The sequence below is a fragment of the Diachasma alloeum genome, unplaced genomic scaffold (assembly GCF_001412515.2).
Source record: "Diachasma alloeum isolate Michigan unplaced genomic scaffold, Dall2.0 Dall_scaffold_00840, whole genome shotgun sequence".
In the NCBI taxonomy this organism is placed as follows: Eukaryota; Metazoa; Arthropoda; class Insecta; order Hymenoptera; family Braconidae; genus Diachasma; species Diachasma alloeum.
The window spans coordinates 371,548-396,895 of record NW_021680964.1 but is presented as its reverse complement, the minus strand read 5'-3'; the positions used below and the strand labels follow the sequence as shown (position 1 = coordinate 396,895).

Genomic DNA, 25,348 nt, shown 5'->3' with positions numbered 1-25,348 from the left:
AATGAAAGATTTTTAATCGTTTATATTTTGCTTATGAATGGAACCACTGTGTTCGTCAAATCCGAAATTTCCCATTTTTTCGGTCAAAAACCCAAAAAAAAATTTTTTTTTTGTTTTTTGACTGAAAAATTTGTAATTTTTTTTTTGATTAATAACCCAAGATTTTTTTTTGGGTTATTATGAGATAACTATTTTTTTATGTGTGTATGCAACAAATAGTTTTTCAACGATAACTGAAAAAATAATTGGTTAAATGAGTCCAATTGGGTTTTAAAATATTCTTGCCAATCCCATTTTTAACGAGTTCCAGCATGAGATTGATTGGATCATCTGTTGTTGAAAAAATTTATTTTGCAATTATTAGTCAGGGAAAGGTAAAAAATTTGAACGTTGGGGCAATGTTGGCGGCCGACGTTGGGCCAATATCGGCTGCCAACGTTGGGGGAATGTTGGCTGCCAGCGTTGGGGCAATATTGGTTGCCAACGTTGGGGCAATGTTGGTCGTCAAACTTTCAAGTCGGAAATTAACCAGATCAACTGCAGAATTCTTTATCGTTAATTGGCGATTATCTCCGTAATGAGTGGCTGTATCGAAAAATGTCAGAAAATATTTTCTGTAGAAAATTGAATTCACCACAGAAAATGTTCTTTGACATTTTCCCTTAGAACCCTCCATTCTCGACATAATCAACAACAACCGAAAAAATCTATTCTTATTCGAAACACTTTAGTTCTCTCTCTCACTACCGTGGCAGCACCAGTCCCAAAATTGGCGGGAAACCTCTCAGAATCATAACAATAATCATAACTTCAGAAGTTTTGACAGTTGAACTCGGAAACTCTCAAACAAAAACCAGAAAACCGTAGAAAAAGCCACGAACAAAGCATCGAAAAGTGTTGAAACCTAAGAATAAGTGCACGAATGACTACTGCAACGAAAATTCAGTGGTTTCCCCGCAGATTGAACATCTCCAATACCATCAAAATCTCCGGAACGACCCAAAATCCCTTAAGAACCTCAAAATTTTCCCAAAAAATCGGAATTCAAATGGAAAAACCCGAGGTAAATTTCACAACATCAAAAATATAGGGGTGAGGGGGGCTATGTGGACATTAGAGTTAAATAATAAGTTGAATTGGATCAAATCTACTGTTCCGTTTGTAAAAAACTAACACATTGTCATAAGACGGCGTCGTAGGAGTTGTAAGTTAAAGCATCCATATTGCCCCATGAAACAATTTTCCAAAATTTTAAATTTGAAAAAAAAAAAAATTTCCAAATTTTCTAAGCCCATTTTACCCCATATGTCGATATTGCCCAATGAAACGATTTTCCAAAATTTTAAATTTGAAAAAAAAAAAAATTTCCAAATTTTCTAAGCCCATTTTACCCCATATGTCGATATTGCCCAATGAAACAATTTTCCAAAATTTTAAATTTGAAACAAAAAATTTTTTTTCCAAATTTTTAAAGCCCATTTTACCCCATATGTCCATATTTCCTAATGAAACGATTTTCCAAAATTTTAATTTAAAAACAAAATTTTTTTTTGCAAATTTTCCAAGTCCATTTTACCCTATATGTCGATATTGCCCAATGAAACAATTTTCCAAAATTTTAAATTTGAAAAAAAAATTTGTTTCCAAATTTTCTAAGCCCATTTTACCCCATATGTCAATATTGCCCAATGAAACAATTTTCCAAAATTTTAAATTTGAAAAAAAAATTTGTTTCCAAATTTTCTAAGCCCATTTTACCCCATATGTCAATATTGCCCAATGAAACAATTTTCCAAAATTTTAAATTTTAAACAAAAAATTTTTTTTTCCAAATTTTTTAAGCCCATTTTACCCCATATGTCCATATTGCCCAATAAAACAATTTTCCATAATTTTAATTTTGAAAAAAAAACTTTTTTGGAAATTTTCCAAGTCCATTTTACCCCATATGTCCATATTGCCGCCCCCTCCCCTAATAGAAAAATCCAAACCAACTTTTAGAATAAAAAATGTAATGAAAACCCCAAACCAATTGTTCTCCTCCCAAGAATCTCCTCAGAAAATAGAGGAGGATTTCCGCAAGAATGTCGAACGACGACAGAAAGGCTGGAGCCCTCAGGAGGCTGAAGGAATTGAAAACCACGAAGGGAAAGAGAGCCGTTGGAACGGAGGAGGCGATAACAATTCTCAAGGATGAGGCAGCGACGAGAGGCCTCGAGACTGAAGACATTGAGTCCATCGTGGACGTGATAGCGAGCACCGATTTGCGAGCTGGGCTCTGCGTGCCCCTCATCCACTGCCTCATCCCCAGGAAGAAGATCCCTGAGAAGATCGTGGAGAGTGTGATAAATTTCTGGCTCCACAAGTGGAATGATCTTCCAATTACTGTCGCCAGTACTGTCCTTCAGTGGTTGACGGGACTCTGGGAGTACCAGCTGGTGGACAGGCAGACTATCAACGTGTACTACGACTGCTTCTTCCATAATATGTTGAAGAAGGAGCGATTGGTAAGAAATTTTTGGCGAGAGGTGCCCTCTTGAAATTCAGTAGTGAAGTCGTAAACGGAGATAAGTCGACTCATCTCCCAGTTGAGTTTTTGAGGAATATTTCCAAATCTAAGGAAGATGGCGAAATTTTCGTAAAATTTTTTTTTCGATCTTTAGATGCTCACAATAACGATTTTTTGGAGAAAAAAAAGTTGAAAAAGTTGAATTTTGCAAATTATGTCGCTTTTGATTTAGTTCATTGTTTTCAGTAATTCTTATAATCAAAACAAGTATTTTGAGCCGCCATACGGTTGGGGATCGTCTTGGATCTATTTTATTTTCAATTTTTTCTTCTCGAGATTCTCTAATTTGGTCGAAAAACCCCAAAACGACTTTGATCATGTATCGAAGAAATATGTATAGCTATACAGTCAAATTCACTTCATGCTGTCTATAATCAAAGTCAATCAACGCCATTTTCGGGTGTTTTGACCAAATTTGCGGAATTTCGAAAAGAAAAAAATTGAAAATAAAATAGATCCAGGACAATCCCTAACTCCTATGATGGCTCAAAATACTCATTTTAATTATAAGAATTACTGAAAAAAATTGAACAAATCAGATGTGAGATAATTTGCAAAATTCAACTTTTTCCACATTTTTTCAAAAATTTATTATGAGTCCCTGAAGAAAAATTTTTTACTAAAAATATTTTTATAGGCAGTAAAAAATGAAAAATTTTGACGCTTAATAAATCAAAATCGGATGGACAGAACTCGAGTTATTTGTTTAATGACAGGTTAAATTGTTAGTGAAATGTTTATTTTTATTGTTCAATAAAAACAAAAGTTCTTTCCCTTTATGTTGAGCCTAAACTGATTTCAATTGATAAATCTGTCTCTGAGTTATAAATATTTCTTTAAATATCAAGTGTCCGTTTTACCCCACCCTCCCCTGCTAAAATTTCAAGGAATTTCGTCGTTGGGAAATAACGGGATGGTTTCCCGTTTTCTAAGAATATTTTTAAGATGTTGAAGGTTTAAAGACAGCTCTGTCAGAGTAATTGTATTTTTACTACATGAATAACTTAAAATTTCCGTATCGAGAGGAAAAATGTGTGAATTCCCTTAATTCTGTAAATAAATGCACGAAATAATTTGATAATAATCAGAGTTCGCATGTTCATGATTAAAAAAGTCGTTATTCTTCTTCTTCGAGACTTGAAAACTTTAAGTTCCACTTAAATTTCAGTTCAATGATTCAATTCAGCAGCAAAATGGTAAAACGGTATTAGTCCAACAGTCAATTTACGATCCCATATTTTCAATTATAATCCAATACTCAATTTCCAACCCCATATTTTCAATTACCCAATTCACAATCACTCAGAAAATTAAAATGACCTGCTGTACAATTTTCAAATGTCAACCCAAATATTCCCAAAACTAATGATTGATGCCCTTGATACCGATCTCTTTATACCCCACCCTCCCCTGCTGAAATTTCAAGGAATTTCGTCATTGGGAAATAACGGGATGCTTCGCATGTTCATAATTTAAAAAGTCGTAATTCTTCTTCTTCGAGACTTGAAAAATTTAAGTTCCACTGAAATTTCAGTTCAATTATTCAATTCAGCAGCGAAATGGTGAAACGGTATTAGTCCAACAGTCAATTTACAATCCCATATTTTCAATTATAATCCAATACTCAATTTTCAACCCCATATTTTCAATTACCCAATCCACAATCACTCAGAAAATTAAAATGACCTGCTGTACAATTTTCAAATGTCAACCCAAATATTCCCAAAACTAATGACAGATGCCCTTGATACCGATCCCTTTATTCCCAGGAATCCCCGACAGCAAAGCTCGTCTACCTCCTCACAAAACCAGAAGACGTGACTCGTCGTCAGGTGACTCGTCTGCTGCGCCTCCAGGACAAGTACACGAAGCCCCCGAAGCACCTGTCAGCCCTCCTCTCCCTCTTCAAGTCCTACAAGCCCGAGCTAGTCCCAGAGAAGATCCCCTCTCTCAACCTCGAAAGTGTCTGGAAGCCCATCCCCGAGGTCTTTCGCCTAGGCTTCGAGGACGCCAAGAGCAGGAGCTCCCAGACCGTCGTCCAGGGCCAAGAGCACTTCGACTGGAACCCGATGAAGCTCTCGAAGGGCAAGACGACAGAGCAACTACTCCCCTCCATCAGATACTTCCAGATGGGCTCCAGCATATATCGGGACAAAACGACAAAATCCATCTTCGATCTGAGCAATATCGTCGATGTGGGGAGGTACTACTTTAGTGTGGAGTTGCCAACAAATGCCACTTCTTTACTGGCGAATACTGCCGGCTACCACTTCCTGACCTTCGCCAACTTCGAGTACCAGAGCAGATTTTCGCATAATCTTTATAACACTCTGAGGTGGGCTTTCATCCTGGAGTGCAGCAGGTTCTCGAAGGCTCAGAAGACTCAACTGCTGGAGATGACGATCGAGTTCTGCAGGTGAGCAATTTTTTTCAAAGGTCATCTGGGTTTATCATGGATGAAAAAATCCTATGGGGAATTCAAGTCTTACTTGTGCCAAGAGAATAGCTTTTTGAAAATTATCAAAAGAGGATTTTTTGGGCCAAACAGGCAGAGTGCGCCGGAATGAAAAATTTTTGTCGCAGAAATAGATTTGGTAGGTGAAAAAAATTCTCTGTACACGCAAGAAATGCCATTTCTAGCACTACTACTTCGTTATTTGATACTCCCATACGTAATTCGCTCCCGAAAAATCTCTGTTTTATGCGGAACAAGGGATAGCAGTTTTTCGTTTCGGCTGTCTAATAATCACAGACAGCAAATGAACCCTTAAATGACACAATAATGATGATATGATAGCAATCTTGTAACTTGGGGATAAAATATTTGTTGATAAATTTTCCTCTACATGAGATATTTTCAGAGTTCTAGTTGATTAGAAAAAAAATAGATGACCAAAAAAGTGTTTCATCTATATAGAGGCAAAATGACCGTCACAGTTTTTCGGCCAATTGTGATGGCCGGTCACATGACGCCTGCGCATCTCTAACTATGATCCAGAAAGTCCAAAAATCTAATTTTCAAATCGAGTCCGTCAGTTTCTCTCCAATTGATCGCCCATGAATCGACAAAACCTGTGATTGAAAAATGAAAAAAAAAAGATGCAATTTTCCCATTCAGAACGTCAAAGTATCTATTGTCATCACTTCTTTTCCCCCGCCGAAACCTGATGAATCCTCTGCCCCCCAGGTACATGCAGCAGGGGAATCCCGTGGTCCTCCGCTTCCTCCTGGAGTACCTCCCCTACGAGTCCGCCGAGTACCGCCCCCACCTCCTCGGCCTCCTCGAGTGGTGCACGCAGATCAGCGTGACAGACCTGCAGGAGAACCTCGCCCCCCACCTCGAGGAGATCTTCCTCGAGTCCAGCCTCCCCCAAAGATGTCAGATAATTCGCTCCCTGCGTAAGTTCCTCCGCAACATCTTCGTCAACCAGAACTTCGGGATTGGTGAGGTCCAGTCTTCGCCCTTCCTGGGGCAGAAACCGACGAGCGAACTGACAGATCTCCTCCCCCCCACCCTCGCCATCGCCGAGAACCTCATCCTCAGGGGGTTGAACGCCTCCTGCAACGATCTTCTGATCCTCAACGAAGCCCTAGGGTTCTACGAGGAGGTCCACATGCTCGTAGAGTCCTCCGAGACTCCGGGCCTCATCCTGGCGCCTCCAGCCGTGATTTATGGGACCTTCTGCAGCAGAAGTTGTGCTCTGATCTCCAAAGTCTGTGGATTACTGCTGAAGTACAGAGAAACTTGCATGGAACTCATGAGGATGGGGGTCAGGGGAGAGTTTGCAGAGGAGGTGGAGAGGCTCTTGGGGTATGGCAACGACCTGGGGAACGCTCTGTGGAACTCGAGGGTCTTCTCGGGGAGGCGTGGGGGGTTCTTCCGCGGGATGGCTGAGGGAATCGAGGAGCTGCTGCCTGAGGATGCTGATGGGAGACACGACATCATGAGGCATATTGCTTTTCTTCCTTATATTTATACACTGGGGCAGACTGGGCTGGACATCTCGAGTAAGGAGGCTGCCTTGGTGATGGCTCAGCAGTATTTTCCAAATATCAGTGAGTTTATCGAACAGTTTGATCAGCCTTTCGAGTGACGGGAAAGAGGGATAATGATGGGAGAGGGAAGAGCATGTGGAGGAAAAGTGGAGATTTTAATGGCTTCGAAGAAAATGTCGAGTCCTCTTTCTGCATCTCAGAAAATTCTCCAATAAAAATTTCCTTTCTCATTTTACCTCCGCCCAATATTCGCTTGGTAATTCAATTCTCAACAGATTGAAATTGAGAATCAGTGGGTTTCGGTATTATTAGTTTTCTAAGAATATTTTTAAGATGTTGAAGGTTTAAAGACAGCTCTATTAGAGTAATTGTATTTTCATTTTTTTTTACATGAATAACTTAAAATTTCCGTATCGAGAGGAAAAATGTGTGAATTCTCTTGATCTGTGAATAAATGAACGAAATAATTTGATAATAATCAGAGTTCAACTGTTTATTTCTTCCAATTTACATACAAAGTTTCATTTTTATCTTCTTCAAGTAATTATCTTCCTCATTTACATCTCACAGCAGTCTTGCATACACATACATTACGTTTCTCTTCCCATGGTTTTTGCCTTGAAGTAGTGAAACGCGAATACTTGAAAAGCAGTTGATTCTAGAGAAAAATGTCGAAAAACGTTGGCATTTTTTTGGGAAATTTTTTCCCCCACAAAAAAGGTCTTTTGACATTTCTCAAAGAATGAACAAATTTTTTTTTTCATTCTTCACGATTTACACTTCAATCAGTGGATTTCTATTGATTAATCAACAAATTCACTGATGAATCAACCTTTAGGCACTGGCAGATGATGCATACGTGCGTTGAACATACACATGTGCCTCTAATCCCCTCGGGACTTCAGTGTGCGTCACTCGAACTATATTTCTAATGATTCCTTCAATTACCTAATTCTTTGTTTTCCCTTAAATTTACGTTGAGATTAAATTAAATGAGTTAATTACCTCAATCATTTAAATTTGATATTTTTTGTTGATAATATGAGCAAATTTGGGTCGAAATCGAAGGAGAAACTCTCAACTTCTCCGTCAAAATTCGCGAAAAGAAATTTTTCATTACTAATTATCTCATTTAATTCAATGACAGAATGCACCTGCGTTATCAGGGGTTTCAAAACTCATTTCCATCGTTTCTCGTGATTAATCATTCCTCTAGGACATTTAATTACCCTAAGAGTGACCTGTACGTATTTCGATGTCATAACGTACAACTGATAATCCTCGTAATCTATTATTTATGTTAAATAGTTTTTCACCACCATGACTTTCTACGTTTTGATAAGAACGAAAGTACAGGAGGATACATTCTTGAATTGAAGTGATGAAGGATGATAAGCCAATCAATATCACTTTGTTAATTATGAATTGACATTTTCCTCCAGAATCACCAGTTCACGAAAAAAACAGCGTAAGGCCCGGGTGTACAATCTTTCGAATGTTGTCTGGATTTTTTTTATCTTTCGTAATCCAAAATTGTCAAGTGAGTGGTACATCATGTAGAAATTACCAAAAATTATGATAAAATGATTTAAAAAAATAGAAAAAATTGAACTTTTTCAAAGAGCGTTTTTAATTGAGATTCAGAATGAGTTGAAAAAAGTGAAAATTACAAATATCTGATTCGCTGTGGCAAATTATCTATTAGCTGTCATTTTCCATGGGGGATAACAAAACACTAACTCCTCATGGGAAGTGACAGCTAGGTATCTCAATTTTCAAAACAGTGGTATGAGGTCATCAGCCATTTTTATGTGATAAAAGTGTGATTAAATAATTCTCAAAAATATTACAAATTTTTTCAAAGAGCCTTTTCCGTAATAAATGTCTCTGTGCAGTGTGGGAAAAGAGTTACGAAATCAGTCTTCCCCCTGCATGATATTGGGTGACAGGCCGCCATTTGTCACCGTAAATCAGACAAATTTTTCAATTTCTCGTTATTCAACTTATTCTGAATATAAATTAAAAATGCTCTTTGAAAAAATTGCGAATTTCTTCTACTTTTTTTTGATTATTCATTCATAATTTTTCAAAACTTCTGCATGATGCAGGACTCAATTGACAATTTCAGACGACGAAAGATGAAAAAAAACATCGAGATCACGTTCGAAAGATAGAACACCCGGGCCTTAGCGAAAATGTCCCGTTTGACTTGTCACATTACCACAACTTGATTGCTCATTTCCTTTATTTGTAATTCTTAATTTTGCCTCAATGTTCCTTCGTGCAACTGTCGACTGTGCCAAAGAGAGCAGACACGACAGCTCTTTGATTAAATTTTTACATTATTCTTCGTCGTTGGGAGACACTTCAACACTTTTCCCATGGTAAAAATATCATATTCGTAATATTAATTTGTTATAAAATATAGTCTACCACGAGTATTCAGTAGTTCATAACAGATATCCTCAAGGAAAGCATCATCATCTTCTCTATTTAATTGTCTTTATTGATTTTTTGATATTGTTTAAATTTTACGGTTTCGTTTTCAACTACTTCCCTCAATTCATTCATGAGAGATCCGGTATTAAGTGCCATTTTTAGCTTTCACAATCTCTTTTTTATTTATTATTTCACAAAGTTTTTTGTAGAAGAGCTGAGAGGCAGTGACTTCAGCTTAATTAGGAATTAATGAAATTGTCGATGAATTGATGATGAAATGCAGTTCCCTATGGCACAAGAGAGAGAGATAATTTGAAGAGATGGAGGCAAGTCAGTTGTGAAGTGGAGTAACGAGTGGAATTCCCGTTGAGATTGGGATTACCTCGGTAATAAGTGGGTTTAGGAGAAAACGTCAAGACTTTTGTTTTTCAGAAACTTCGTTTTTCTCTTAAAAACAGTCTAGATATTTTCTCCTAAACTCCCTTATCACCGAGATAATTACGTAATTACCAAATTTTATATTTTACATATTCCACAATCAGCCACTTCACTCCAGAAACCGTTGCTTCCAATGATTAAATGATTGATTAGCCAATCTACTCAACTAATGAATTTGTTCTTCAAGTCTCAGCGATAAAGAATTAGTACTTTCGTAATCATAAACATTAGAAGCATCATGGTAAATTCCAAAGCAATCATTCCCCGTTATTTCCACCTCTCAAAATAAAAAAAAATAACTTTCACAAATACAAGGGGATCTTATACTTTAATCATTAACTTTAAACAACTTAAAGTAGCATTACTAAAGTGGTGTTACCATGTGATTGATAAGAATTAACGAGAATGACAATAAATAATAAGACTTGATAATTTTATAATCCTACGAAATTGAAAGAAGCTGGATGAAACCCTGTCGCGTGGAATATTACGTTAATTCTCTTGTTACTTGTGCTTGAATTGTTTGAACGAATAATCATGCCATCGAAACCATTTAATTCGGTGCTCGTGAGATCGTTTCAGTAATAAAATGATAAAACGTAAAAAAAAACAAAAATTTTCACCTCTTGTTAATTAAATATTAAATTACATCGTTAACGAGTGGTTTTACGGCAAAAGGTCAGGAGACATATTTTGTAGGAAATTTTTGTCTCCACAAAAATGGTCTTCTGTGTATTTTCTCTAAAACCAGTCGTTACCGAGATAATTGCGAATTCACGAAAAATTTCACTCGTTACGTTTTGCCACTTGATTACGTATTGATCGCTGATAAAATTAAACTGAAAAATAACCAGTAACTATGATGATTCGTACTTCAGGGCTCGACAGAGATAACGACAAAATGAGTCGAAAATAAATGATCAATGATTACTGAAACAGATTCAATTGAAACTAAATTTAATACTAAATCTAAAGAAACACTTTTTATTTTGTTCTAATATTACAAATGCTCGAGCAGGGATGGACCGCTCTTTCTTCACTAAATTATTAAATAAACTAGGAACATTTCCGCTGTTTAATTGAACGATACAATTAGCAAACTTGTTTTACTCATCATTTCATCAACTCCATCTATTTTTTAACGAAAATATCATTATTTCAGCAGTGAAATGACAACTCCAAGTTTACGTCTTTGTTAATTTCACATTTTCTCGGGAAAACGACGAACCATGAAATATCGATTCGGTTTCAATCACTCCACCACTGATCTGTCGTAATAATTGTCATGAAAAATCATAATAAAATTTAATTTACCTAAAGAAATACTGTAATTATCGTCAAGAATAATAATAACAAAAATAAGTAAAAATGAATGGAATTGAATTGACATGAATCAGCGAACAAAAAATGAACAAAATTCAATGAGAAAAAAATGAAATAAACTTATTCTTCATTCAGTGAATGAGAAAACACCACAAGTTTGCTAATCTTCACCTCAAATTTTGAACATCCATCTTTGGCACAGTACATTAAGTAAAAAAGGAAAAATATACGAAACAAAAGCGGAAATTGAATGCCAGCAGCACAAGTGTTCGCGAAAAATCCAAATCTAAATTTCAAACTCTCCCCGAAATTTTGATGGTGAATTTTTCACCTCAGAATTTGTGAAATTCAACTGAAAAATCAATTTAGAAGTGACTTTTTATGGAACAGGATGAGTTACATCAGCTTTTCTAAACATGTCCTTGTAGGTCTTAAAATTTTAGCACAAAAAATATCTCAACAAAAATTTTTCCGTCTCCCACAGATTCAAAGATCAAACTTCTGCGAAAACATTTTAATCATTGAGTCCAGTAAAATGGGAAAATTTTTATGAAGATGTTTTTTTGGCTGTTACAATTCTCAAAAAAGAAAATAATTCACAAACGTGTCGAGATATTCAGAAGAAACAAATGAAAAATCAACTCATTCTGTTTTTCAACTTCACAATTTCCACCGACTTACGTCCAACGAAAATAGGAAAGAATAGCTACTATAAACGATAATAAAGGGGTTTCGTATTGCTAGCATGAAACTGTGAACATAAACGATGCTCTGTCGATGATAATTTACTTAATGTTTAAATAATTACGATTATTTTTCCAATGTTCTTTGCAAATATGTTCTTCTCTCCTTCATCGGTGGAAACATCTCCGGATTTCAGCGAAAAAAATCGAAGCTATATTCTTTCATCACCCACTTCACAACATAATGATCAACAAATGATAAAGAAAAATTGAGAATCGTCGAAATACCAATGTCCAGTGGAAAAAAAATTATTTCTCGATTCAATTCCTCAATTCTTCATTCTCATGAAATTTCCCTCGCCCATTTTCGTCACTTCACTGAAGAGAAAAAAACATGTTTTTGTCCATTGAACACTTCAGTACATTCAAGACCATTTTACCGATGAATAAAATGAGAAAAATTCACTCGACGAATGATTCAGTCCCAGTCTCCATCGCTCTCGAGGGCCATTTCCTCGTCCTCCTCGATGTCGGTGGCGATGGACTCCTCGATCGGGTCTTTGTCTTCTATGAAGGTGCTGCGAGCGCGCTTAATCCCCCTGCGTCTTCTCGCTGCGAGTTCTTCCTGTGTACGAGGCTTACGAAATTCCTGGACTAGAGGGAATATTTTCTCGACTGCATTGGCTACCAAAGCAACACTTGACGCTGAAAAGAAATACAAACAGTTTTCATGAAAATTAAAATGTAGAAAATCGCAGAATAAAAAAAAACATTTCCCACTTTTGAAAAGGAATTTTTATTGATTGCCGGAGGAATCCTCTGAGGCGGGATGAATATTTAAAATACTATCGATGATGATCTTCCACAGTTTTTTCTTCAATTTTTGAATTGATCAATTGGTTGAATTTAGCACTGAAGGCCCGGGTTGATTATCTTTCGAACGTTATCTGTTTTTTTTTTATCTTTCGTAATCCAAAATTGTCAATTGAGTGGTACATCATGTAGAAGTTCCCAAAAATTATGATAGAATGATAAAAAAAAATAGAAAAAATTCTGAACTTTTTCAAAGAGCGTTTTTAATTGAGATTTAGAATGAGTTGAAAAAAGTGGAAATTACAAATATCTGATTCGCTGTGGCAAATTATCTATTAGCTGTCATTTTCCATGGTGGATAACAAAACACTAACTCCTCATGGGAAGTGACAGCTAGGTATCTCAATTTTCAAAACAGTGGTATGTAGTCATCTGCCATTTTTATGTGATAAAAGTGTGATTAAAAAATTCTCCAAAATATTACAACTTTTTTCAAAGAGCCTTTTCCGTAATAAATGTCTCTGTGCAGTGTGGGAAAATATTTACGAAATCAGTCTTCCCCCTGCATGATATTGGGTGACAGGCCGCCATTTGTCACCGTAAATCAGATACATTTTTCAATTTCTTGTTATTCAACTTATTCTGAATATAAATTAAAAATGCTCTTTGAAAAAATTGCGAATTTCTTCTACTTTTTTTTGATTATTCGTTCATAATTTTTCAAAACTTCTGCATGATGCAGGACTCAATTGACAATTTCAGATGACGAAAGATGAAAAAAACATCGAGATAACGTTGAAAGATAGTACACCCGGGCCTTAAGGGTTCATTTGTTGTCTGTGATTATTAGACAGCCGAAACGAAAAACTACTATCCCTTGTTTGGCACAAATAAATCAATTTTTGATAATTTTCGAAAAACTATTTTCTTGGCACAAGTAAGACTTGTTTGAGAACTTTGTCGTTTTTCTCTCAGTTTACGAAAACTCAACTATAATCTCTAGATTTCGAGTTATTCCCCAGAAACTAGACCTGAAAATTTCTCGATCAAAATAAAGATACAACTACCTGTTATTGTGACATTGCCAGTGGAGAAGATTTTTAACGTTGCTTTAGGCTCTGTCAGTTTATACGTCACTCCAGGATGCAACTCTGGCTCGTAGCTAACGGACAAAAATCGGTAATTAATTGACTTCAGCGCACACTCGGAAGAAAATTTTTGTGAGAAGTACGTTTTTACTTGTATAATTTTTCAAGTCTTTACTTGTAGATTCGAAAAAATTAACACAATTCCAAAAATCGATTTTTCAACGATCACTCAAAAAATTATCATCAAAATGGAATTGGTTGTGGTTAAAAAAATTGATGACAATATCCTCTTGATTCTTTCAGAATATGATGGGGGTCGCACAATTCATTGTTGAGTTACAGCACATCGTTCATGCGATTTGAAAGAGACAATCGGGTTTTTCGTGATTACTGAAAGAATCATCAGTAATAGCAATTAAATGAGGGCTTGAAAAGTATATTTCAATGGCTTCTTAATCAAGTTGATAAATGGTAAGAACAGCATCATTGCTTATCAAGTCACACAATACCGTCATGAGCTTTTTATATCAAAATCTCAATCTCTATTTAAACGCAGGTACTAGTCTATTATGTTGAATACTTATTCATATTGATTCATGCTCCCGACTAACTTCTGACAGAACCTGGCTTAAACTCTGGCTAAATCCTGAGTAAACCCTGATTAAATCCCGGCTATACACTGATTAAACCTTGATTGAACCTCGATTAAACCCGGACTGAAAACGAATTCGAGTCTTGAGAGGGTCTCAATGTAGAATTATTTGACAGAACGAAAGAACACGCAAAATTTTGATGACATTTCAATTAATGATAGTACTACGACATGAAAAAATAGAACGAAAGAACAGTAAAATAAGAATCCTATTTTTTTTTTAGTAAAGATGAAAGAAACACGAAGTTATTCACAAAAAAAAAAACACGTGGCATTTTCAAATTCTTCAGTAACATAATTTCAAATTCTTCAGTAGTAATTTTTTTTTTCACGTCATATATATATATATATATATATAATATATATATATTTCACATGTATATATACCATCGGTGAAATTAATAAATTCTGTCCTTTTATGGAGACCGATTATTTAAAAAAATTGAAGATAATTAATTGAAAATGAAAAATTCCTTATAGATTCTTTTACTCTACTTCGCTATTCACTTCAATCATTAGTCGAATTCTCTTTGATTCATTATCAATATTTATAAGGTATTCATGAGAAAATTAAATTCAATGAATTCCATTTCTTCATTTCAACAAATGAATAGATCAGCGCGCGCATAGATCTTGTTGACAAAAAAGAGAACCCATTTGGAAGTAAATTACTAATTTATAAGCAATAAAAGCCATTGTCCACTTGTTCCAGGATAAAATATTCTCCTCTCGTCAACTTTCGAGCCAAGAGTTTCTTGATACAAGTGCAGACGTACTTATCAAAAAAACTTTTTCTCAGTGGACATATTTTTTAACCGAAGAAGTAAGAGTTGAAGTGGTGAAACGTGCCTCAGAATTTTTTTTCCACAAATTGTTAGATTGTAGTTATCTCAGTAACTCGTGCGTTTGGAAAAAATGTCTTTTGACATTCTCTCAGACACTCTAAATCCCCACGTCCTTGAGATAAATGCGCTAGGTTTTACCACTTGCACTAGGAAATTCAGTGATCGGTGAGGAATGGAGGCAGTACTTACTCTGCGTGCTCTCTGTGGGCCATCGAGAAGAGATTGATTCTGATGTCCCAGGGCATGAGACATGTGCCAAGTACATTTACTACCCGAAAATTACTGAATCTAACATTGAAACCTAGTTTAGCTAGACACCTAGCTATTTTTCTTGCTGCTTTTTTGGCATCAGACTCACTCTCTGCTCCGGTGCATGATATTTTTCCTGATGACCAGATTGAAGCTGTCGTCGAGGGATTTCGAAGTTTCATTGTGATCATCTGAAATGAAAAACATAAATTTTTTCCATTCGAGGGAATTTATTTGATAACCACAATTTATGCATTACGGTATTTGTGGAATTATCTCCGGAGCAACTGACATTTTTCTTTTATTTATTTATTTTTCTAAAATCACTCGCTGATGGGATAACAGTTTGATTATGACAAATGGAATGTGACGGATTCTTCGTAAATTAAAGTCGGTAAATTCAAAGATTATTAAAAACTTTGTCAAATTAATCTGAAATTAATCTGAAATAAATCTGAAAAATAGTCAGCAATTATGACGATATATACTTCAGGGCTCGACAGAGATGAAGACAAATGAAGCTAGAAATAAATGATGAATGATGACTGAAATAGACTCAATTGAAACTAAATTCAATATCAAATCTAAGGAAACACTTTCATTGTGTTCTCATATTATTAATGCTCGAGGAGAGATGGACAACTCTTACTTCACTGAATGATTGAATAGAATAGTATTATTTCCACTGTTCAATTGGCCGAAGCAATTAGCAAAATTGTTCCATCGATTATTTCATCAACTCTTTGGTTCGAATTTGAAAGGCTCAAACATGAATATTCGTTCTGCTTTCGACAGCAACGAAATATCTGGCTCAAGAGGCGGATAATTCACACCAGACGGTGCCTTTTCAGGATGAAAATATCTCATATAGAGGAAAATTTATCAACAAATATTTTATCTATCATTATCATTATTATTGTTTCATTTGAGGGTTCATTTGTTGTCTGTGATTATTAGACAGTCGAAATCAAAAACTACTATCCCTTGTTTCGCATAAAACAAAGATTTTTCGGGAGCTAAATACGTATGGGAGTATCGAATAACGAAGGAGTCGTGCTAGAAATGACCTTTCTTGCGTGCACATAGAATGCTATTTTTTTTAATCTACTAAATCTATTTTTGCGACAAAAATTTTTCATTCCGGCGCACTCTCTCCATATTTGGCACAAAAAAATCCTCTTAATAATTTTCAAAAAACTATTTTCTTGGCACAAGTAAGACTTGTTTGAGAACTTTGTCGTTTTTCTCTCAGTGTAATAAAATACAATGAAATGATGATAAAATATAAGAAAAATAATAATCGATCTTCAACGTATGAAAAGTCCCAATCAAATAACCCACGACTTTTAAGACTCATAATAGTCTCCCCTTAATGTAACATGACTAAAGTGTTATCATGATGTCCATAGAAATCGAGGAAAATCATGACAATCAACAGTGAAACTCGACAATATTGATTTGACATTTTGACTTACCCCATGCTCCCTCTTGTACTCCACATTAGCACCCCTCAGTGCAATCTCTCTCAAATTCAGATGGCACCGGACACTAAAGCTGCAGACAACATTACGTATGACAATATCAATTTCCCTCGGTGCATCGCTCTCCTCAACAGGCATGCTTGGTGGAGAGTTGTTGGGGGTCTCAGTCTCATTTATTGTTTCACCGTTTTCCAAATTATCTACAGGCTCCACCTTCTCAACGTGATTGAAGGAACCGTTCGTTAGAGGTCTCATGCCATTCTCTTGAACAGCAGTTGCCATCATATTATCGACCTGGAACCCAATGATTTGATAATTATAAACATTCGTTTATTCTTTTTTGATAATTCTGGTTAGAATTGGGGAATGAATTGACCAAATTTGCGGAATTCCGAAAAGAAAAAATTGAAAAGAAAATCGATCCAAGAGGATCCCCAACTTGTATCACGGCTCAAAATACTTGTTTTGATTATAAGAATTACTGAAAAAAATTAAACAAATCAAAAGTGACATAATTTGCAAAATTCGACTTTTTCAACTTTTTTTTTTCTCGAAAATTCGTTATTGTGAGGATCTAAAAATCGGAAAAGAATTTTACTACAAATATTCTTATAGGCAGTAAAAAATGAAAAATTTTGACGCTTAATAAATCAAAATCGGATGGATAGAACTCGAGTTATTAAAAAAAATCGGGAAAATCCGATGTATGATTCCATTTTTAAAAAATTGAAAAAAGAATCCATTTCGCGTTCGAGTAATTTTGAACCTTCGATTAATAGGACCATTTCCTATTAATTAATTTTGAACCCTTAATTAATAGGAAATAGGGATATAAAGGAGGAACAGTTACAATATAAACCATGACCTCGATCTCATGAGGTGCAAAACTTTGAAATTTTGAGGTTAAAAACGCGGATTTTCAGCGATTACAATTTTTAAAAGGTTTTAATAATTCATTGGCATAAGTCTGAGCTACCAAAATGGTAATGTATTCAATGTATTTCAAAGTTGGAGTACAAATTTTTATGAATTTTTCACTCACGAAGTTTTTGTGTGAAAAGAAAAAATCGAATAACAGCGGGGATTCCCTTATTGTGTGATCACTTAAGGGTTAACCCTTAAGTGGGCGCATCGTGAGGGAATCCCCGCCAATTATACGCAACCTAAAGGCCGTCACTGCAGAGCGAGTGAATGCTAGAAAAGCGCGACCACTCAAGTTTTCTCCTGAAAAGTCAAGATAATGAAAAAAAATAGGAAAATTCGCGAGAGAAAATTCTGAGTGTCATTAAGAATTCTTGCGCATTTTTTTTTTCTGATGTTAGTCTCAAGAAAAAAAAATGAAATGTGGATGTTTATGTAACCCTTCCAGCTGTAACCTCCGAGGTTACCCCACTCTCAATTAGGGAAATTTCCGTGGCAGCCAAAAAAATAATGAGCTATTGAAAAAAAACTAGTGAGTGATAAATTAAATAAATCTTTCTTGAAAACACGTATAACTTTAAGATTTCGTAAGAAAGTTATTTGAACAAATGATTCGGAAAATTATGAGTTTCGGAGCAATTACGCCCTCACGCGCAGACGCGTGATTCGAATGTCAGTGAGCATCGTGGGAACGGCATGGGTTGGACCATGGAACTGAGAGAGAGAGAAAACAATCGACAGGTTTACCAACTCGAGACGCATTTTAAGGATAATCGGGCCAGCTGGGAGGATTGGAAAAAATCAGCCATTTTTTTTAAATGTATTCTTTAAATGATGGAAAAGGCGTGTGCAAAGTTTCAGACTGCTGGGGAGCATGGTTAATTTATTACGAATTTTTGAAAAAGTGGTCATTTAACCCGTGATCTTATGGAAATCACCAAAAAAACGGCAAAATCCACGGAAAAAATGCAGCCAAAGTCATGAAACTTTAGACACATTTAGAACATGTGATCAATGATTTTTTGAGTGAAAAATATTGTCGCCTAGGAGCATTGTTTATTAACAATAGCGAAAAAAGTACTGAAAAATGAAATTTCTGCGCACGCAGCCCAAACGAGCAGCAACGTCCCAAGTACCGATCGGGTGGGGGTAGCGCGGTCAATTTAAACGTCTCTTGAGAGAGAGCGATGAAGCGTTGTGATTGGAGCTCCCTCGAGCCAGTGGTACCAGCTCCTGGTGAACAAAAAACTACCGACGATGTTGCCACTTTTTCGGATGGATTAATATTTTTTCATTTATTAAAAAAAAAAACAATCTGAAAACCATTCAATGCGTGGAACCGATACAAATAAATTTGATTAGCTCCAAAAATAATTTTAAACCGGAGATGCTCCCTAATATTGCCTGAATTTTGAATCCGAATGGGAAAAATTTTTTTGTTCAGCGATTGGTTTTCTGCAGGAAAACAATAGAAACCCCTCCGCCTCACCTCCTCGCCCGATTATCCTTAAACCTCATAGCAGTCTCCCCTCAACAGCAACTAAATCGTTCCACCTTTTCTATCAGTGTATAGACACGAGGGCTATTTTAGAATTCAACACGTGCAAGGGGTACGTGCTCTTAAGAGTCCGCTATCTCAAGGGGAAACGGAACCCCTGTGTCTAAACGAACTTTTAGAATTGTGTTTTCTCCTGCAATTATTATTTTTTATTTATGAAACTACTTCATTGACCCAACAATGCACCGATGGAGTCAACAAAGTAGTTTCATAGATAAAAATTAATAATTGCACAGTGAGTGAAAAACCAACACATTGTCAAACAAGTCTTGTTTGGGCCAACAAAATCGCTAGTTGAAAATTGCCAAAAAAGAATTCAGTAGCGGTGTGGTAAACCAGTATAAGTCGATTTTGACTATTGGCCAGTTTTCGATAAATATCTCGGAATCTAAGGGAAATAGCGAAATTGTTATGATTTCCTTTTTTGTAGCTCTCAATTTGCTCTACAAAAAACGTTATGACAAAAATTTTGCTATTTCCCTTGGATTTTGAGATATTCATTGAAAACTGGGCAATAGTCAAAATCGACTTATACCGGTTTACCACTTCACTATCGAATTGACTTAATTCGAATTTGATTTTTCTTTTGGTTTGGTTTTTGATCATTAGATTTTTTATAAATGATTACGATAATACTATACTATATTATATATACTATTTATAATATACAATATATAATAGTATTATATATATGGATTATAAAATATAATGTGCATATTAAAAAAAAAAGAAATAATAAGCTGATCATAATAATACGCATAATGTATTATCCTATTTACTAAAGATGAACGAAACGTGAAGTTGTTTTATATCGAAATATCTCGAAACTGCCTGACCGCTAATCCTCAATTTTGATTGGTCAATAAGTCACGTGAAGCAGTCCCTGAAAAAAATTCCCGGTATTTTCAAATTCTTCAAGTGGCAAAATTTTTTCTGCGTCATATTTTTCATTTTTTCATGTGTGAAGTTTATCTTTATATCAAAAAACGTATCTAAATTGCCAAATTGTTGATCATGAGAAAAAAACAGTATTTCTAAATTTTTTTAACACACGAATTATTCTTCACTTCCCAAATTTTAATTTTTTCATATTTATCATACGCACAAATGAGCAATTCTTGCTTCTTAGATCTTCATACATAAAGTCTAAACTGTACAAAATTCATGGAAATTCTTCGGTTTCCCAAATAATTCGAGGAAAATCTTTGAAGAGCGACGGTTATCTGGAAAACTGGAATTTTCCGAAGATTCAAGAAATTTTTTCAGTTTTCTGGGAAATTAATTCATAACCCTCCCCTCATTGTTCAACACTTACAGATTTTAATCAGATTATTTTAAAAAGTAAAAAAAAAGAAAAAAGGATTAATCGAAAATGAAAAATTATTCATTGATGTTTCACTCTTCATTCTCTTCATTCTCTTAATTCTCTTCAAGTCATTATCAATATTTATAAAACATTTATGAGTACATGAAGTTTAATAAATTCGATTTCTTCATTTTCACAACAAAAAGATAAGCGCGCGCGCAGATCTAATTCTTCATTAAACGCTGTACTTCGGGATATTTTGAGTTTTAAAATTTTTCAACTAAATTGCACGGAAAAAATTTGGAAAAATTCACACCCAGTCAGTATTATCTAAATTAATAATAAAACTTGTTTGCAAAACGGGGGATTATTTTTTATGATGTGTCAAAAAAACTCTTGATTTTTTCACATCTAATGAAAAAAAATTCAGATTTTAATCTTTGATTACAACGGAAATGTTGATTTTCACATAAGACACTGGGTTAAATCCTGATTTTTAAACATTTCTTCTTTGAAAAACCAAAACGATAATGAAATTGCGAAAAAAATTAGAATTCCGAATCTAATCGAGTATTCTGCGATTGTTTTGCAGTTTTTAGTAATCGTTGAATTTACCGTAAGGGTAGAGCTATTTTAAAACCCTGCTCCTTATTTGCTCCCGTTCCCGCTCTTCCACCTGTCCCTCCCGAGTGATCGTAACAGTAATCAGCGCCGGAATCTATTCATACCTCGCATCGACGATTTAAAAAAGTCCATTTACCTCATCTCCTCGAACCCACCCCCTCCCCAAATAACCCCATAACCTCAATCATCCTCGGAATTACCTAATTCCACGCAACTTGATGAACCCTTTCAAGAATTTTTCCCCTCTTTCCAGAGAAGTAAAAAATCCTTTATCTTTTCCTCCTCCTCAAAACCTAAAATAATCATTATTGTCACTGATGTAGGGGAGGGTCGGGCACAATGGGACGTATAAAGATCTTATTTAATACCTCAATTTTCCAATTGTTAAGATCTTTATTTAAAAGTGAAGATACTGACAAGTAGAGAAGATCACGAAACGTCCCATTTTGCCCGAATCTCTCTTATCCCATACACTGAGAGAAAAACACGTCAAACAAATCTTGTTTGGGTCAACAAAATCGCTAGTTGAAAATTGCCAAAAAATAATTTGTTTGGTTCGAATTTGAAAGTCTCGAACATGAATAATTGTTCTGCTTTCGACAGCAACGAAATATTTGGCTCAAGAGGCGGACAATTCACACCAGACGCTGCCTTTTCAGGATGAAAATATCTCATTCAGAGGAAAATTTATCAACAAATATTTTATCCCTAAGTTACAAGATTGCTATCATATCATTATTATTGTTTCATTTAAGGGTGCATTTGTTGTCTGTGATTATTAGACAGCCGAAACGAAAAAATTCCCTTGTTTCGCATAAAACAAAGATTTTTCGGGAGCAAAATATGTATAGGGGTATCGAATAACGAAGGAGTCGTGCTAGAAATGACATTTCTTGCGTCTAGAGAATGCAATTTTTTTTCAACTACTAAATGTATTTTTGCGACGAAAATTTTTCAATCCGGCGCACTCTCTGCATCTTTGGCACAAAAAAATCCTTTTTTAATAATTAAAAAAAATATATTTTCTTGGCACAAGTAAGACTTGTTTTAGAACTTTGTCGTTTTTCTCTCAGTGTACTACTAAAATTCCAATGCACAAAAAGGGGATGAAATGCAGTTCTTCTGGTTGTCAGTAAATCAACATCGGCAGAGTAAAATTTTTGTTCATGTTGAGGACTTTTTTTAAGAGATACTGAAACTCAAGAGATGATGATGAGTCCACCTCGTCTGAAAAAATTCACTTCCCTGCTCCCTACTCATCAAATTATCTCCCAAACCGTCAGTTTACTCAAAAAATCTCAAAAAACTTTATCTGTAGCCAAGAAAATTCTCCACAAAAAAGTTCCTCTGACATTATTCGATAAAACCACTAATATCCTGAAAATCTCCTAATTACCAAAAAATTTCACTCTCCACTTAAATCGTCTTAGCCCTCACTAATCATTAAAACATTCCCATGACGAGTAATTCCACCAAAAAATCGAGACACTTTCTCTACAGAATAAACTCCTCACTAAAAACTTCTCTTAATTTTCTCCCGAACCCACCCCTCCCAAAATTTTCTACCATTTCCAGAAAAGTAAAAAATCCTTCATCTTCCTCTCCTAAAAACCAACAGTAATAATTACTCCCTACCCATCAAATTATCTCCCAAACCGTCCACTCAATCAAAAAATCTCATAAAACTTTATCTGTAGCCAAGAAAATTCTCCACAAAAAAGTTCCTCTGACATTATTCGATAAAACCACTAATATCCTGAAAATCTCCTAATTACCAAAAAATTTCACTCTCCACTTAAATCGTCTTAGCCCTCACTAATCATTAAAACATTCCCATGACGAGTAATTCCACCAAAAAATCGAGACACTTTCTCTACAGAATAAACTCCTCACTAAAAACTTCTCTTAATTTTCTCCCGAACCCACCCCTCCCAAAATTTTCTACCATTTCCAGAAAAGTAAAAAATCCTTCATCTTCCTCTCCTAAAAACCAACAGTAATAATTACTCCCTACCCATCAAATTATCTCCCAAACCGTCCACTCAATCAAAAAATCTCATAAAACTTTATCTGTAGCCAAGAAAATTCTCCACAAAAAAGTTTCTCTGACATTATTCGATAAAACCCCTAATATCCTGAAAATCTCCTAATTACCAAAAAATTTCACTCTCCACTTAAATCGTCTTACCCCTCACTAATCATTAAAACATTCCCATGACGAGTAATTCCACCAAAAAATCGAGACACTTTCTCTACAGAATAAACTCCTCACTAAAAACTTCTCTTAATTTTCTCCCGAACCCACCCCTCCCAAAATTTTCTACCATTTCCAGAAAAGTAAAAAATCCTTCATCTTCCTCTCCTAAAAACCAACAGTAATAATTACTCCCTACCCATCAAATTATCTCCCAAACCGTCCACTCAATCAAAAAATCTCATAAAACTTTATCTGTAGCCAAGAAAATTCTCCACAAAAAAGTTCCTCTGACATTATTCGATAAAACCACTAATATCCTGAAAATCTCCTAATTACCAAAAAATTTCACTCTCCACTTAAATCGTCTTAGCCCTCACTAATCATTAAAACATTCCCATGACGAGTAATTCCACCAAAAAATCGAGACACTTTCTCTACAGAATAAACTCCTCACTAAAAACTTCTCTTAATTTTCTCCCGAACCCACCCCTCCCAAAATTTTCTACCATTTCCAGAAAAGTAAAAAATCCTTCATCTTCCTCTCCTAAAAACCAACAGTAATAATTACTCCCTACCCATCAAATTATCTCCCAAACCGTCCACTCAATCAAAAAATCTCATAAAACTTTATCTGTAGCCAAGAAAATTCTCCACAAAAAAGTTCCTCTGACATTATTCGATAAAACCACTCATGTCCTCAATAATCCCCTAATCGCCAAACCATCTCATAACGAGTACTTTTACAAAAAACGCTCGGGACATCTTCACAGAATAAACTCACTAAAAACTTCTCCAAATTCCCTACCACCCCCACCCCGACTAACCCCATAACCCCAATCACCCCCTAATTCTCCGCACCCCCAACCCTCCCCCAAAAAAATCGGCCCCCCCCTCGCCCTAAAAAACCGCAACCCGAATGACAAAAAAAATGTTCTCCACGAAATACCGCGGAGACGTTCCGAAGTGAAGTGCCAGAGATGAAGCGGAAGCCGATGCATTATTCTCACGCAAAAGCTCCAGAAAAAAAGTAAAAAAAGAAATTCTCTCACGACCCACAACGGAAGGAAGCTGCCAGCAATGACTAATCGCGAGATGAATCGTGCATGTCGCACAGACGAAAGAATCACCGAGTGATTGAGGGGTTGACAGTGTTCGAGGTATATTCACACGAAAAATCGTTCGTCTATCATCCGTTTTAGTACTCCTAGGGCCCCCAAGAGCACGACGATTGATAAATTGTTGTTGAATAATGGTAACCGTTGAAATAACGATGATTTGATTGTTGAGAGTACTTACGGTGTGTTGAGCGGTCCTCTGGGCTTTGTGATTTGATTATTCGGGATTTGTTGACAATTTTTTTAAAGCGAGACGGCGCAGCTAGTCACAACGATTTGCCATTGTTCTCAGCCATGTTCGCTAGACTACCGCCTACCGTCGACCATCCGACGGCCACTATAGACCGAGAATTATTGCGACGAGGAGTATGAGGTGAGTGTGGGGTTTGCAGATGGGCGAGTCGATGAACAAATTGACGGGATTTTGGGATGCTGGGGGCGCTGGGGGGTTGGGAGCTTCGTTGGCAGGAGAGAGAGCTTTTTTATCTTCAGGGGGTGGGGAAGCGACCGGTTAAATCTGGCGGGTTTTCGTCGTTTGAATTTAAGGATAATCGGCCGAGGAGGAAATGTAGGTGAGGCGGAGGGGTTTCTATTGTTTTCCTGCAGAAAACCAATCGCTGAACAAAAAAATTTCTCCCATTCGGATTCAAAATTCAGGCAATATTAGGGAGAATCTCTGGTTAAAAATTATTTTTCATCATGCTGTGACGAAAAGTGAACTTTTCGGCACGCTCCGCGTGCCTAAAAGTCCAATTTCCGCCACATTGTGATGAAAAATATTGTTCGTAACTCGTGAAAAAATGTTTTTTAGCTCGTGGGATTATATCACGGGCCGAAGGCCGAAGGCTCGTGATATAATCCCACTCGCCAAAAAAGACTTTTTTGCACTCGTTACGAAATATACTATTTTGCACTCGTTACGAAATTAGTATATTTCGTTACGAGTGCGGAAAAGTGTTTTATGCCACTCATGCCTGAAACCGGCTGGATTATACACTCGACGCTTCGCGTCTCGTGTCTAATTCAGCCGGTTTCAGGCTTCGTGACATAA

The 25,348-nt window shown here is 35.9% G+C and overlaps 2 protein-coding genes across 3 annotated transcripts; one reads left to right on the top strand and one right to left on the bottom strand.

Annotated features, from left to right (window-relative positions):
- Nucleotides 1-817: 817 nt before the first annotated feature.
- On the top strand, nt 818-7,043 carry LOC107044905 (centromere protein I). Its single transcript, XM_015266977.1, has 4 exons — nt 818-1,063; nt 2,049-2,507; nt 4,339-4,985; nt 5,757-7,043. The coding sequence occupies exons 2-4, from the start codon at nt 2,085-2,087 to the stop codon at nt 6,661-6,663; spliced, it is 1,977 nt and encodes a 658-aa protein (XP_015122463.1). The 5' UTR covers nt 818-1,063; nt 2,049-2,084; the 3' UTR covers nt 6,664-7,043.
- Nucleotides 7,044-10,412: 3,369 nt separating this feature from the next.
- LOC107044898 (TATA box-binding protein-like protein 1) lies at nt 10,413-24,620 on the bottom strand. 2 transcript variants are annotated; one of them, XM_015266965.1, is made up of 5 exons: nt 24,479-24,620; nt 16,571-16,870; nt 15,036-15,286; nt 13,326-13,423; nt 10,413-12,153 (listed from the first exon to the last, which is right to left on the bottom strand). In XM_015266965.1, the coding sequence occupies exons 2-5, from the start codon at nt 16,859-16,861 to the stop codon at nt 11,927-11,929; spliced, it is 867 nt and encodes a 288-aa protein (XP_015122451.1). In that variant the 5' UTR covers nt 16,862-16,870; nt 24,479-24,620; the 3' UTR covers nt 10,413-11,926. The 2 variants fall into 2 exon arrangements, with proteins under 2 accessions (XP_015122451.1, XP_015122452.1); XM_015266966.1 differs by having other exon boundaries at nt 13,329-13,423.
- Between the last annotated feature and the right edge of the window lie 728 nt (nt 24,621-25,348).

Excerpts from the sequence above, each read along its gene's own strand:
- LOC107044905 (XM_015266977.1), top strand. The coding sequence starts at position 2,085 with ATGTCGAACGACGACAGAAAGGCTGGAGCCCTCAGGAGGCTGAAGGAA. Across the intron at positions 2,508-4,338 it reads TGTTGAAGAAGGAGCGATTG|GAATCCCCGACAGCAAAGCT; the intron begins GTAAGAAATTTT and ends CTTTATTCCCAG. Across the intron at positions 4,986-5,756 it reads ATGACGATCGAGTTCTGCAG|GTACATGCAGCAGGGGAATC; the intron begins GTGAGCAATTTT and ends TCTGCCCCCCAG.
- LOC107044898 (XM_015266965.1), bottom strand. The coding sequence starts at position 16,861 with ATGATGGCAACTGCTGTTCAAGAGAATGGCATGAGACCTCTAACGAAC. Across the intron at positions 13,424-15,035 it reads GCCCACAGAGAGCACGCAGA|CTACGAGCCAGAGTTGCATC; the intron begins GTAAGTACTGCC and ends TTTGTCCGTTAG. Across the intron at positions 12,154-13,325 it reads CAATGTCACAATAACAGGTA|CGTCAAGTGTTGCTTTGGTA; the intron begins GTTGTATCTTTA and ends ATTTCTTTTCAG.